General features: G+C 39.4%; 1 protein-coding gene across 5 annotated transcripts in view; it reads left to right on the top strand.

Moving 5' to 3' along the window:
• MIPOL1 (mirror-image polydactyly 1) overlaps nt 1–15,604 on the top strand; it is a 291,843-nt gene that overhangs the window by 190,230 nt on the left and 86,009 nt on the right. For 4 of the 5 annotated variants that reach the window (XM_034768596.1, XM_034768593.1, XM_034768595.1 and 1 more), the window contains one exon: nt 14,381–14,475. In XM_034768596.1, coding sequence (XP_034624487.1) covers nt 14,381–14,475 — 95 coding nt within the window. Of the gene's footprint in view, nt 1–14,380; nt 14,476–15,374; nt 15,478–15,604 lie in introns of all 5 variants that reach the window. The other variant, XM_034768597.1, reaches the window with a different exon arrangement.

Genomic DNA, 15,604 nt, shown 5'->3' with positions numbered 1-15,604 from the left:
GTCCCCTCCCCCCCTTCCCACTCCTTTCTCAAGACCAAACACGCCCAGGTTTTTTTTTTTTTTTAACATATCCTCACAGATCAGGTTTTCTAAACTTTTTATCATTTTTATTGCTCTCCTCTGGACTCTTTCCAGTTTGTCAACATCTTTCTTAAAGTGTGGTACCTAAAACTGGACACATTTCAGCATCTGAGGCCTCAGCAGTGCATATTGGAGCGGCACAGTGACTTTCAGCATCTTACGAATGGCACAACTGTTAACACACCCCAGAATGACTTTAGCCTTTTTCTCAACTGCATCACATTATTGACCCATATTCAATTTGTGATCCACTCTAATCCCCAGATCCTCTTCAGTATTGCCTAATCAGTTATTCCCCATGTAGTGGTGCATTTGATTTTTCCTTGCTAAGTATAGTAGTGTGCACTTGTTTTTACTGAATTTCATCTGGTTGATTTCAGACCAATTCTCCAATTTGTCAAGGTAGTTTTGAATTCTAACCCTGTCCTCCAGAGTGCTTGCAACCCCTCCTAGTGTGGTGTCATCCACAGATTTTATAAGCATACTCTCAATTCCATTATCCAAGTCACTAATGAAAATATTGAATAGTACCAGATCCAGGACTGACTGCTGCATGACTCCACTAGATATTCCCTCTTGGTTTGACGGCGAACCATTGATAACTACTCTGAGTACACTCTTTCAATCAGTTGTGCACCCACTTTATCTTAATTTCATCCAGTTCTTTAGTTTGCTTTTCATGTAATTCTTAAGGCTAAGAAGGTTTGTCTTAATTGTGCCAAGTTAGGGTGTGCGTTCCTAGACTATTCGTGCTCACGGTGGGACTGTTGCGAGCTATGAGGCCTCTAAGTCCAGGTGCCTTCAAGTGTCCCAGTAGTATGCTAAAGGCCAAACAGTACACACTATAAGGTAGCTTGTTACTGTTAGATTATGTTCCAGTAATTTTTTCTATAGAGGTAAAGTGTTGGTTATAATACATTCATGCAGTTGGTTTGGTCATCCCAGCTTCTGAGAACTTTAGAATGTTAGGCAGGTAAGGCCTCCCCAACCCCAAAGGGTATTCACCTACAGCCAGAGGTCATGAGTTTTGTCCCTGCTGGGGTGTGTCAACTCCTAATGCTAATAGTGAATTCCTCGTCTTTCCGCTCCCACTTACTACTGCTGTTGCTGCTGCATCAGTCAATAAAAAAAATCCATTAAAACTGATAAAACTCGAAAAATATCCTGACAGCTGCAGATCTAACCTAATTTAACTAAAAGTATTTCAGTTTTAGGTGTAGTCCTTCCCTGAGCTCTCCCTAGGGAAGAGTAGTACCAGGCTGTCCACTACTCCACCAGATATCCCCTTCCAGTATAATCTAGATCTTAGTCATTTCTTAGCAGAGTGGAGAAAGGCCACAACTTGCACTCTTTCCCTCTCCTTGTCCCCCTCAAATCATTCATGGATATAAAAGAGAATGTAGGGAGCCAAACCATGCCTTCTGAGGGGGAAAGCTGTGTGATGGACCAGGGGAGAGGCATCTATTCAGAGGGAGGAGAAAAGAGAATGAAAAGTGGTGGTTTAAAACTGCTTATTCACCCTTCCACCCCACCCTCAGGAACTCTAGGTAGCAGTTTGTGAGCATTGTGCCATTTTCAGATGTAATTTCCTACTCTAAAATCTAACTTGGAAGATATTTAATATTCCTAATTTAATTTCTACAATAGAAATGGCTATGGAGAAACAAACTGCATCTTAAAGGTCAGCAGGAATCATGGGGAATAGGTACAAGAGGACGAGTCCAAATAGTCTAGGCAGTTTGGGGAGTGCAAAGAAAGAAAAGTAAGAATCCACTAGAGAAGAGATCTGTGTAAGTGCCAAAATAGTAAAGACAGAGTGCACTTTTTCCTGACTTTTTTCTGTTCTATTTCTGCCACAAATCATGTTTTGTACTGGAAGGGTTTTGTTTTGGTTTTTTAACTTCAATTACATTTAAAATCTAATAGCAATGTCCCATCAATATGTATTAGTATTATTAAGCTATTGACACAATTCTTGGATGGTTGAAAAACACCTTGCTGTGGCATATTGTGGTGTTTGTCTACTCTCAACACTGTACAATTGTTCCTAATGAAAATTAAAGTAGCTGAAGAGAGGGCGTTAATTTGATTTAGGCATTCTTCTAAAAACAGAAAACTGACATTTATACTCATGCTTCGTCGGGTGTTTCTTTTACAGTATGAACTGAAATCATATTAATGGATGTAAAGGTGTATGTGCAGAGATCTGTTTCCATGACTCTTGATTCCATTAAAAGCACTTCTTTCTTTTGGAGTAGGAAAGACTTTGTTTTTACTTTAGGATTCTATACCATGCAGTTTCCAATGCTTCTTGCTTTATATGTAGTTAATATAGAATTAATATATTTGCAGTTTTACAAATACATTTAGATGAAACACTTTTGGTTGGCTGATTTCTTTATAGGTTTCTTAAAGTTTCTGTAGTTCCTATAAATTGCACCAGTGATGAGGGCAGAACTGATTGTCAAGCTTCTCTACTTAAAGCTGAGTGAACAAGCTGCTTATGATGACCCAACAGAAACATAAGGGAGGTCTATGAAAGGGCAAGTATTCAACCAGCCTTAATCCTTGTTTTCAGTAAGGCAGTGTCTTTAAGTACAGACTAATTAGTGAATAGACATGGTTGTAGACTGTTGTAGATATGTCTTTTGTTGGCCTGAGATGAACTGCCTGGTTCTAAAAACTCTTATTTTCCATTGCTTTTCTTTTTTTAATGCACTTTAATAGGCCATGGAGATGCAAAAATGTAAAACAAAGCAGGAACAAAATGAAATAAAACCCATATGATGTAGTATGATCCATTCAGATATTTTCTATTATGCAGGTGGCCACCACCAGTGTAGATCTGAATGGTGTTATGCATTTTGATCCTTTTGACCTACTTGAATAGTAGAGAAAATATAATGTCCCTTCACAATAGGATACTGTAATACTTTGCATTTATGTAGCAGCTGGTAGCCAAGAATCTTAAAATAGTATATTAAAGTGGGCAAGCATTATTATCCCATTTTACAGCTGAAGAAACTGAGCACAAAGTAAATTATTTGCCTCAGGAGATTTTATTGGTTCTCCTGAGAACCAAACCACTGCCCTAACCACTAGACAATACCATTTTCATTATATGTTGTATAATGACGTTTCCTAACCGCTAGAATTAGTGTTTATATTTTTATATATATATATTTTAATCAAGTGATGTGCAGTGAAGTTAGGAAAAAGGCATATGGCAAGGATGTCCATGTAAATGCAAATAAAAACCAGTCGCAGAACCAGCTGAGAGAGAGGGGACAGACCTTAAAGACAGGCAGACATTTGAAATAGGGCAAGCTAGTTAGAAGAATTTAAAGTGTCTGTTTCTGCTGGGTATTCCTCAGTTAGTGTTTGCATGACACTTGCCCCTTAAATGAAATAATGCAGATGGCAGCCATAGCAAGTTACTATTCTCATTTTCTAAGAATAACCATAGATTCCAGTAATATATATTAACAGTGCCTTGGTTATTGAAATTCATAGATATAAGCTTTTTACTGCCTTTATCACCTGTATTATTGATTGGAGATAATTACTGCAAAGCAGCTGGCTGTTGGTTTTAGGGAGCATCAATTGTTCTCCTGTCCCAGCTGTTGGCTAATAAGCACAGTCAACACATCTGTTTCAACAGCTGGTAATTAACAAAAGCCTAATTGCTGCAACTCTTTTAACAACCAATCTATGAAAGAGTGGGGATGTGGAGGAATATTATTTACTTTGTGCTCTGCACTTTCTGTGGCCAGTTTCTTTTTTCTTTTTCTACTTTGAACACCACTGCCTTTGTCTGACGCATTGAATGGCAGGAGAACACAATATGGTAATCCAGAGCTTAAGTTTTTCAGATCTTTGGTGTTTCTTATTGCAACATTTCTTTGCTAAGTTGCAAGATAAAATGGATCAAAAGCATTTTGTAAAGTTCCATACAACGGCTGAAATCCACAGCAGTGTGCCTAGGCAATTGGGCTGCCAACTCCAAAAGAGGATGGTGGGTGTCACCTTTTCTATATGTTTTATATCATTGGACCCCTTCCTCCCCCCACACCCCCAAGAATGTTGTCATTCTAAAGGGCTGGTCATCTGAAGAATTTTACTGTTGCAGTCCAGGTCTTTCATAAATTGGGTTGTGCAAATGGAACCAGGATCTTTTCATTGCTCCAAAAAAATCTGTGTGTTGGTCACTTTAAAAATGAAAATTTTTTACCACTATGGAATAGATAGCACCTCAGCTTTCATAGTATAGATTTGGAAATAATTCTACAGTCTTTACATTTATAGCATCTGTCAGTAAACATAAAATCAGAGAAAGAAAGAGAGCACGCACACATACCTATCCTATATATTTATCCCTTCATACAATACAGCATTTGTATATTTACTTGATACATCTGTCTAAATAGATGTTGTTTGAATACACACTTAAGTTAATGGCAAAACTCCCATTGACTTATATAGGGCAGGATTCCTCTCTAAGAACCTAATTTTCTTAAAGTTGAGGCTATTTGCATGCTATTTGCATGCTTCACACATGCAAAGAAGGTTCTCAAATATTAATGCATCTTGTGCCTCAAGTATTAAGAAAGTCAGATCCATACTACAGATTCTATAGCCTGAGTTAGACAATAAAATATTTTCCATGAACCAGTATTTAAAGTTAACCCTCATACGTTATATTTAAAACATTCAGCTAATGCTCAAAAACACTGTTAAAATGTCAGTGAAGATCACTTGATTAAACTTGTTTCCCTAACTTTTCAGTTGGCAAATATTTCTATACACTCAGTTATTTAATTGTCTGTTAGTTATGTTGAAAGGTATAGAGGAAATTCTACCCAAGTGCTTGCCATTGACAGAATACAGATTGCATAATTTTAAAAAATTTAGTTGGCGAGACCAGTTTAGTTGCAGGTGTTCAGGTGATGAAGGGTACAGTAGGTGCAGTGAGAAAGTATAAGAGATCCTTTGAACAAACAAAAACAAAACTGTTGGCTAAAATTCTAACTGTAGAAGGACACTGTGTTATATAGGGAAATGTTTACTGTGTGGGTTTAACAAGACATGACTTTTGCACACTATAATTTTGTCTGTGGTGACTGAAATGGGCTCAATAGCATTTCACAAGTATAATGCAAAAATTATGCCTTCTGCACTGGATTATAGATATGGAAATGTGTCAGAGCATTTGATAGTTCATTAATAAAAGGATTTATTTTTCCAAATGTGTTTTGCTTGGCTTTGCAAAACTGTAATTTTAAATAAAATATATTACCATTTTGTTGTAGTTCTTTTCACCTTCCAAATTTCAAATGCTTATAAGTGTTATCAAATACGCAGGGATTCCTTCTTTCATTGCTGAAGTGTAGCCATGCGTTGAAATGTGACAGGTTTAACAGTGCACGGCAACTACACACCACAGCTTAGGATAGCAATTGAAAAAGAAGATTGTTTCCAATTGAAACTACATGGAAATTTAGTAAGGAAGAATGCAGTTACCTCAACTGAAATTTAATTAAGGACATATCCACCATTCTCACAAAAAGTGCCAGAAATCTTTAGCATCAGAACCTTGTTTTTATCTCTGAGCTATAAGACTGCACTTCCTGCTGTATAGTGCTCCAGAACCCCATATGGAGGTGTTTGTCCTATATGGATTCAGGAGGAAGCATGTCACCTATTGAATCCTAAGTAGCATCTTCTGCAACAGCTAAATGTTTTTTTGGAGGACTCCCATAATGTTTTAAAAGGTATATTTTAATCAGAATCCCTGGCTGGACTTGTATTTGGGTGAGGGGGGGAAAGCATAGTTCAGAATAAAGATTTTGGTGATATTTATATTCAGAACAGGTTATGATAAATCATAAAGGACAGATCCATAACCCCACTCTGATTGGTCCTTTTGTATCACTGGAATGGTGCAAGGAACCCTAAAGCTACCATAAATTGTCTGAGGATTCCTCCTGCATACAAGACATTCCAGGGGCCTGCATACATTGTGTCTCAGCAGTCTTCACCAGTGTCATTATGAGATGGATCAAGTTAATGCAGCCCTTAGGCTGCTCTAAACTGAGCCAGGGAGCAGTTCAACCGCCAGGCAGTCACAGGTTTGGGAAAGCGGAAAGATGGCTTAAATCTGCTTTTCCCTTTCCAAATATGCCAAGCAAGAGCTTGGCCAAGTTGGGGACTGAGCTCAAAATGTTTGGCTAGGTGGTCTGATTGGAGCCTCAAATATCAAAGGAGAACACACGTACAAAATGGGCTCCTATACAAGTCCATTGCAAAAGAAGCTCCTATAGTGATAAGTGTCTTGATACTTGCAGCAGTCTCACCTCTGTTGTTTATTTGAGATATAAACATTGATTCTTTACTAATCCTAATTTTCCTAATCACAGATGTATTGATTCTGTGTTGATAATTTCTTTGCTCTTTTCTTAAGAGTGACATATTTGTCTAAAGTCTTAGTATTAAACTCAGCATTTTGATTCTGCATTATGTATAGAAGATGATATCTAATTAGATTTTTTTTTGTGTGCCTGTGCATACTAATAGCTCAATTTCCCTTTCACGGACACAGGGCATGTATATACAAATAGACATTAACCCAAACTCCCCCTCCTTGCCTACCCAAATCCTGCAAAAAAATTACTCACATGAGCAGTGCCACTGAAGTCAACAGGCCTACTCATGTTTGTGATTCTTTGCAGGGTTGTAATCTTTGTGAACTGTACATGATGTAACTGAATTTTTTGGTATGGTCTCATTTAATAGTTTCAAATAGTCAATATAAACAACAACAAAACTCTGACACTGGTACTTCTGCTGAGAACAACAGAGTGGTCTATATGATTTTGGCCATATGAATGAAAAAGTACTACTTTGGGATATACTAATTATTTGTTTGCTCAATGGAATTAGCAAAAACTGTTTTACCATTTAGCATAAATTGTAAGCATTCAACAGTAAATTAGTTAACTGCTTTTCGTTGAGTACAGTATTTTGCTTAATTACCTGAATTGACTTTTTTTACTTGAATGAGGAATGAAGAATTTAAATGTGTGTTTTTTCCTTTCAAAGGGAAATGTAGTGATTGTGAAAAATATTGGACTAACAGCTCTGAAAACTGATACTTTCTCTACAATACAAATATAACTAGAGTTGGCAGAATTTTATTTTTATTTTTTTATTTTGAAAGATAATATCAGTTTATTTTTAAGCATTTTTTTAGATTATCAATTTAAATGTTCACAGCTGTGGGAAATTATGAGGGGGTCAGACCCTAAGTATTTAATGACACTAAGGCTTGGTCTACACTACCCCCCTAATTCGAACTAAGGTACGCAACTTCAGCTACGTGAATAACGTAGCTGAAGTTCGAAGTACCTTAGTTCGAATTAGTTCGAACTTACCTTGGTCCACACGCGGCAGGCAGGCTCCCCCGTCGACTCCGCGGTACTCCTCTCGGCGAGCTGGAGTACCGCAGTCGACGGCGAGCACTTCCGGGTTCGACTTATCGCATCCAGACTAGACGCGATAAGTCGAACCCAGAAGTTCGATTTCCAGCCGTCGAACTACCGGGTAAGTGTAGCCAAGGCCTGAGATTTTAAAAGTGAAAGCTTTATAACCATTAAAACACAAATTATCAACATCACATCAAAATACACAAATTAAACCTGCTTAAATCAAACTCTAACAAATTCTTAAACAGCATTTTTCTTACTTTGCATAACTAAATTTTGATTATTGATGGAAATATTTTTCATCTGTTTGTGCATGTACGGTGAAATCCAAGCCTAAATATAACCTATAACAGCAGCAGTGTTAGCTTCTGTAGGTCCCCCCATCAATGTACTTCAACCCTGATCTGGATGCTAGAGGGATTGTTCACTTATTTGATATGGCCATTTGGTCCTTGGTCACTCTAAGATTTCCAAGAGAGATGTGTGGTGGTGTATTTTGGAACAGGGAATGACAAACAAACTTAGGCCCAGATTTATAGAAGTATTTAGGCATTGCTTTGCTCAGCACTGCGACGTCTAACTGACTTAAGAGCCCAAGTCTCATTTTCAAAAGCTCAGAGGAGCCTAAGTCCCATTGACTTTCAGTGCTTAATTTACTTCTGAAAATGAGACTTAGGCTCCCAAGTCAGTTAGACCTTGAATAGCTGTGGGGAGCTACACTTAACTACCTTTTAAAGTCTTGGCCTTTGTGCTTGTGACATGTGCTAACTTGATATCACATATTACTGAAGCCCTTTCTTTGGACACCAGGTATCAACATTGACTTTCCTGCACCACTTTGTCACCTGCGATATCAAGCTAGCACCTGTCACAAGCACAAAGGTCCAGACTTTAAAAGGTGTTTAAGTGGTGCTTCACTCAGCACTGCAAGGCCTAACTGACTTAGGAGCCCAAGTCTTGTTTTCAAAAGTGGCTCGTGCACTGAGGAGCCTAATAGAGACACAGGCTTCTAAATCAGTTAGACCTTACAGTTCTGAATAACTGTTTGCTGATATATGCAAATGGAGTCTGTGGTATTCTCACCTTTTCACAGTTTGTGTTATGATTGGTGATACAAGAAACTACTTGCTAGGCCTCCATATACAGGATTCTTGTTGTTTTAAAAAATTGCCTGCAGCCAGATTTCATAATAACTGATTCCAGGTAGAAATAGTTTTATCATCTCTGCATATAACATTACCTGCCTGCAGAAACCAATTTGACATTTGGTTTTGAATGCACTACTTGATGCTGTGACACTTGAAGCACTTTTGTTGACACCAAGATGGGCTTCTGCCTGAAATAAACTATCTAGTTTGCAGATGTAATAATCCATATGTGCTGAATAGATTACGTGTGACTTTTGGGCTTTAGAGATTATGTGCTTAAATCCACAGAAACTAAGGGTGAAATCCTGGCTTTACTGAAGTCCGTAGGAGTCTTCCATTGACTTCGGTAGGGCCAAGATTTCACCCTATACCACTTCACTGTGTGATTAAAATGGTCCTTTAGTTTTTCAGAAATACCATATGCAATAAAATATTTCTGGGTGGTACATTCCATGTATTAATCATGCATATTTGCCTTGGATTGCACTTGAGATAACTAACTCATTTTACCTCTGTATTTGCAATATTTCAGGTATTTCCTAAAGTATAGGATATTAAAAAATGTTACTGCAGATACTGAGGAAACGTTATCAATGTATCTAAGATAAAATAGGCAGGTTCTTAAGGTAACTGTTCAGAATAATGTGAACTTTTCATATATCAATTTGCCTCCATAATGTGATAACATACTAGAATTCGCATGTAGTATTTTTATGGGCATATAGTTAGCTCCTACATGTAAAATATTTGCTATAATATTTTATGCCGCACTTCCCAGTGTGAGGTGACTATATAAGGGAAGACTATGGGGCTAAAGGCATAAACAAAATGTTGCAAAACATCTTTCTTTGCATGGCTTAACTAGCATCAGACTCAATTTGCTTTTATTACAATGAAACAAATCATGTGTACACTACCTGCTCAAAATTGCTGTTCAGCCCTTTCCTTTTATTTGGTAGAGCAATAAAAGCCATATTCTTCCTTGACTATACTATCTGGAAAATGTTTGTTCTGGCCTATTTCCATAACTCTGAATCAGGACCGAACTTTTCAGAAATGAATGATCATGTGATGTAGCAGTAACATTCATGTGGGCAGGGCCGGTGCAACGAAGTTTCGCGCCCTAGGCGAAACTTCCACCTTGTGCCCCTCCCCCCCCCGCCCTGCGGCAGCTCCCTTCCCCCGACCCTGAGGCACCTCAACAGCAGCTCCCCACCACCCCGGCCTGGGAGGCCATGCGGCAGCTCCCCACCCCAGCTCACCTCTGCTCCGCCTCCTCCCCAAGCACGCTGCCCCCGCTCTAATTCTCCTCCCCTCCCAGGCTTGCGGCACCAAACAGCTGATTGGCGCTGCAAGCCTGGGAGGCGGGAGAAGTGGAGCGGCGACTGCGCGCTTGGGAAGGGGGCATAGGAACGCTGTAAAAAAAATTGGGGGCACCTCTTTATGGCGCCCCCAAATCTTTGCGCCCTAGGCAACCGCCTAGTTTGCCTAAATGGTAGCACTGGCCCTGCCTGTGGGACAGACGGGGAATTCTAATGCAGGATTTGTTGTCTGCAACCTTAAGACTAATGCAAAACACAGACCCCTACCAGTGTTGTCATTTACATGTCTGCTGCAAATATCCCTGAACAATCCTAAATAACAGAGTAAGGATTGGGTTGGGGAGCATGGTCTTAGATTGCAGAGTAAAACAGTTTAATTTGCTGTTCCTGCTGATTACAATTTCTAGATACAAACTAATAGGTCATTGAGATCTAGCCCGTTTGTGCCCCTGAGAAATGTCAGACAGTCAATGAATCTGAATCATCCCCTAAATCCTGCCATGCCTCCTCCAGCAAGTGGGGGCACAGGTGGCATAAGCCAGCGACACCAACTTTGTTCCACCCAGGCCAGGGGGACTCATCAGCTGCCCCTTTAGGATAGCTTTCTGGCTGCTTTGATCTACCTCAGCAATGCAAAGCAACCAAAGGCAGCGCTGAGGATTTAACCCTAGATATGCAACCACTTGAGGGCTGATTACATCTCTTTCCTTGTACTCTTCAGAAATTGTGCCTGTGTGGGCAATATAAAGTCACAGTTGTCCTCACCACTTGGGAACTCTATTATACGTTCTGCAATTAGTTCTGCAAAATGGCTCCGGTTCGGCCAGGTACTTAAGCATGTGCGTAACTTTCAGTGGGTAAGTAATCCCGTTAAACTCAATGGGACTACTCAAGGGCTTAAAGTTATGCACATACTTAAGTACTTTGCTGGAGCCTTATTCCCCATGAGAAGCTTTCCTTGATGTCAAGAGGAGTTCATCATGTGATACATGCGTGTAACATGCCATAGATATCCCATAGTGCAGATAAGGGGTCAGAATTTTATTCAGTATGTTGATCATTTTTAAAATAATTAGAAAGCATCCCCAGATAATCAACAGCGTGCCATCGCTGGTAAATAGTATCAATGGCCAATGAGGGTCTGGCTGGAGAATCTTGCCTACATGCTCGGGGTTCCATTGATCGCCATATTTGGGGTCGGGAAGGAATTTTCCTCCAGGGTAGATTGGCAGAGGCCCTGGAGGTTTTTCGCCTTCCTCCGCAGCATGAGGCGGGGGTCGCTAGCTGGAGGATTCTCTGCGACTTGAAGTCTTTAAATCACAGAATTTGGGGACTTCAACAACAGAGTCAAGGGAAAGGGGTTGGGTCAGCTTTTGTGGCCTGCATCATGCGGGAGGTCAGACTAGATGATCATAATGGTCCCTTCTGACCTTAAAGTCTATGAGTCTGAGATAATGCAGTATGCAGGGTCCTTTATTTTGTGACTATCACGTCGATCATTAAGATATACATAGATGAATCTTGGTACCACTTTCAAAATTTAGGAGGAAAGATCAGAACTCTGTAAAATTTGCTGCCTAGGTCAAATTAACATTGATTTTCCATGCCCACTTCTCTCCTCAGTTTAATCAAAATTCTGTTGCTGGAGCACAGTAACAACCTTCCATCGTGTTCAAACATTTCAGCTATTTAAGTCCTAAATGTTTATGGACACCAGATCTCTGCTGGGCACAGGAGAGTTGTGTCAGGGAGCCAGTTACAATATCCTGATTCTCAGGCCAGCTCTAACTCCATTTCTGCTTAGATCTGTTGTGAGAGAGGTCTAAATTCCACCACTAGCTTTGGGCCCTTAATGGACCTTCTGCTAGTGGAGTATAAATGCAGTGGACACCTTCCCACATCTTAGATGGGGACAGTGGGTGTAGGGTATGGAGCCAGCACACCTAGGCCAGAAGGGAGTATCTGTAATGCAGGGCAATTCTCTGCTGGCTAAGTGCTGCCAGTTTTCATTTAACTCCAGGATTGAGGGAGTAGAAAGAAATCTTAGATTTATATGTCCTCATCACCCCACAGCTGTACCAAGTGTAAACCATTGAGCCTATCCACTACTGAAACAATCTTCAGGGCTTTCTCTTCCTCTATTTAATCTCCAAATCAGTCGGAACAAGGACTTGAACCCAGGTCTCCTACATCCTAGGTGAGTTCTATAACCACAGAGCTATGATTACTTATACAAGTGGAATAGCTCCAACAGGCGCAATTGAGGAGAAAGACCACCCTAGACTAGCTGGAGCAAGAACTTGAACCTGTCTTCCACATCCCAGATAAGTACCCTCACTGTGTGGTGCTTGCTCTTGCTCTCTCTCTCACCCCACTCCCAGCTAAATCCCCCTGCCCTGTCATGATCACATACCCAAGCTGAAATGTTTTGTTATCCACCCCCACCAATCACATGCTGAGAAGATTGGCAACATGCCTATTACTTTTGTGTTTTTGTTATTTTTGACTATATTAAGTCTAGTGAGCTGGATTCTCCTCTCACTTATGCTGGTGTAAATCAGGTGAAACTCCAATGAAATCAGTGGAGTTAGACCGGTACAAAGTTGGCATAAATAAGAGTCTCAGGCCCCAATGTCTTCTGAACTTTGTCCTGAAAAGTGTGAATTGAATGCTAGGTGTACTTTTTTGTATACTTCCCTAAAGAGACTAGCCGTTAATCTCTCTGTGCGTAGGTGTGTCTGCTGCAAACATTTCCTTCCAGTCTACCATTTCAATCACACTTCACAGTACGCTGAAAATTGGCAAGGATGTTAATTATTGGCCTCTAGAACAAACCACCTACTTTGATTCAAGCATGTTTTTTTCCAATTTTTAAGTATGTTGTTTCACCGACAATACGGTATAATTATAGAAAATAGCTTGGTTTGGCTAACATTCTTGTGTTCTGTGAGTTCTGTTTGCAAAGCTGTAAGCAGCACCAGGCTCAGGACTTAAACAGCTCACCTGGAGAGTAGTTTAACCTCTTAGTGCCACGAGTTAGGGCTTGCCAGCTCCAAGTGCTAATGCAAAGTGCATTGCCGTTCAGCATCAGGAGCTCTAAATCAGTGTTACTGAGAGGTTAAGCATTAACACCCTTTTCTTTCAAGGCTAAAAGAAACTGTGCATGTTGTAAAATAGTCTGTGCTTGTTATTCCCTTAACAGCTTATTATAACTTGTTTATATTATAATAGCACCTAGAGGTCCAACTGATATCAGGGCCTCTCTTTGCTGGGCACTGTACATATAAATAGTAAGACAGTCCCTGCCCTGAAGAGCTACAGTCTAAATACACAAAAGAAAGGTGGATGAAAGGAAGTATTATCTCCATTTTTACAGATGGGAAATTGAGGCACAGAGGGATTGAGTTGCTCAAGGACATACAGTGAGTCTGGCAGACCTAGATCTACTGAGTCCCAATCCAATGCCTGAAACATATTCTTCGACTCCATGTATGCACAGCTCATCTATCGTGTCTAGAATTCACTGAGACCTTTTTTTTGCAACCTCAGGGAGTTAGTGGGTGCAAGGCCAGGGACGCTGACAGAATTCACACATGGTAATACACTAAGGAGTTGCACACACCCTTTTTGGTTTTATGTCCTATGACTTCTGGTAATTGGTTGATCCGCAGTAGCTGTATAATGTTCAAAATAAGAAAAAATATATTGAATGGTAGGGAAGCCTACCTAGTGCTCAGACTTACATATATGATAGAAATGCAATGCAAGCCCAGTCATAATTTGTAGTTAAATCAGCTAATCATCCTGTGAGATATTAAATAAATGATATAAAACCTGAGTGCTCTGGGGAGTCCTAAATCACTATTAGTACTAGATTTTAAGTGATTAAGCTATGGGGCTATATGAAACATATGTGCACTTATTTCTCCAGACCTCTTCTCAGACAATCACAGGAACTGGTCAATACCCTTACTTAGCACTCTAAAAACAGTATTTTTAGTTCAAGATTTAGCATTCTGAATACCATGTAAATATATTTGTTGACAAACAGCTGGATAAAATTGAAGAAATTAATATGAGAACTAGGAATATAGAAAAGCAGTAGGGAAATTTGTTTAGAACATTACCGACTGAAAGATGTCAATACTTACAATTACAATAGTATACCAACTAACTAAGAATGTTTTAGTATTGAATAAATGGGTAATATTACAGAGGACTACCATTTTGTGTATAATCAAACCTACAATAGAGCTGAAATTAACATTCATAAAGGATTGCTGTATTTTTTCATTGTGCTTAAAACAGCAAGTCTTCTCTTAAATAATTATCACCTATCTATTTGCAGGCAAAGTTGCTAGCTATACAACAAGAGAGAGAGACTGCCGTTCAACAGAATAAAAAACTAGAAGAAGAAATTCAGACACTACGTGTTTATTACAGGTAAAATCATTTATATTATTGTATATGTGATGACTCATAGGGGAAATTTTCTGCATGGCTTTATAACTGTAAGTAAGGAAATGGCCTTACTGCTTAGGTATTTGTTAGGAACATATATAACTGCCTTGGGTTATACATGTTCCATGGGCCTTAAATTCCAAACAGTGTGAAGCTAGCAGATTTCTTTTCTAGATTTCCCACCTTTCTGATCTCCAAGCCCTATTCCAAAATGCAAGGTGTCATCTCCTGCGATTGTTTGTTTTTTAACAATGACTCAGTGCCATGAAGTATCTTTTAATAAAGATGGTCGCATGGCTAATATGGTTTTGTTTCAATAGTTCTGCTCTTTATTGCTTTGGGGGGTTTTTCTGTATAGTAATTCTCATTCAGTGTTCTTGATGAAATTCAAAAAGTTGTGATGCAGCAATGCATTCACCAAAAAACAGACAGACCCATAGGTGCTGGAACTAGGGATGCTGGGGGTGCTGCTGCACCGCATGCCTTGAAGTGGTTTCCGTCGTGGTTCAGTGGCTCTCGGCACCTCCACTATACAATTTGTTCCAGCACCCTTGGACAGAGACTATTGCTGTCTTGATTATCTGCACTTAACTAGCTTTAGCTGCATTAATTTAGGAAACACAAAATCTGTTAAATTCTAGAACTGTTTCCTTTTCTAGACTCCTATGTAATGCAGAATTTTTATTGCCTTTATATTCTACATTAGTTAATGGAGGGGACAGCCATTCTCTCATTAATTTCGGAGGCCTGTGAAAAACTTCTCCATGGATCACTGGATTTGTTTAGTCTCTAAGGGAACTGCTGTGTGGTCCAGTGAAGAAGTTAGGTTGTTTTATGGGGGAGCAGTTGTATTACTATTTCTCTTCATTCTGACCTCCTAGTTTATCAGCCTACAATACTGGCAACAGATTAGTTGCAGAAGTCTTGACATCAGTACAAGAAGAAAATCTGAAAGTTGAATGTATAGCTATTACAAGGGACATGGTATGTAGAAATAATGCAGTGATACATGAATGCTGTGTTCATTTAAAACAGAAGGGGACTAGTTTGTTACCGATTTAAAAAAAAAAAAAAAACTTGCAACTACACAGTATTTTTCTTGTCTTCTGTA

Source organism: Trachemys scripta, chromosome 4, assembly GCF_013100865.1.
Source record: "Trachemys scripta elegans isolate TJP31775 chromosome 4, CAS_Tse_1.0, whole genome shotgun sequence".
Lineage (NCBI taxonomy): Eukaryota > Metazoa > Chordata > Testudines > Emydidae > Trachemys > Trachemys scripta.
Note: the sequence above shows the minus strand (reverse complement) of the source record. Positions and strands in the feature narration are given on the sequence as shown.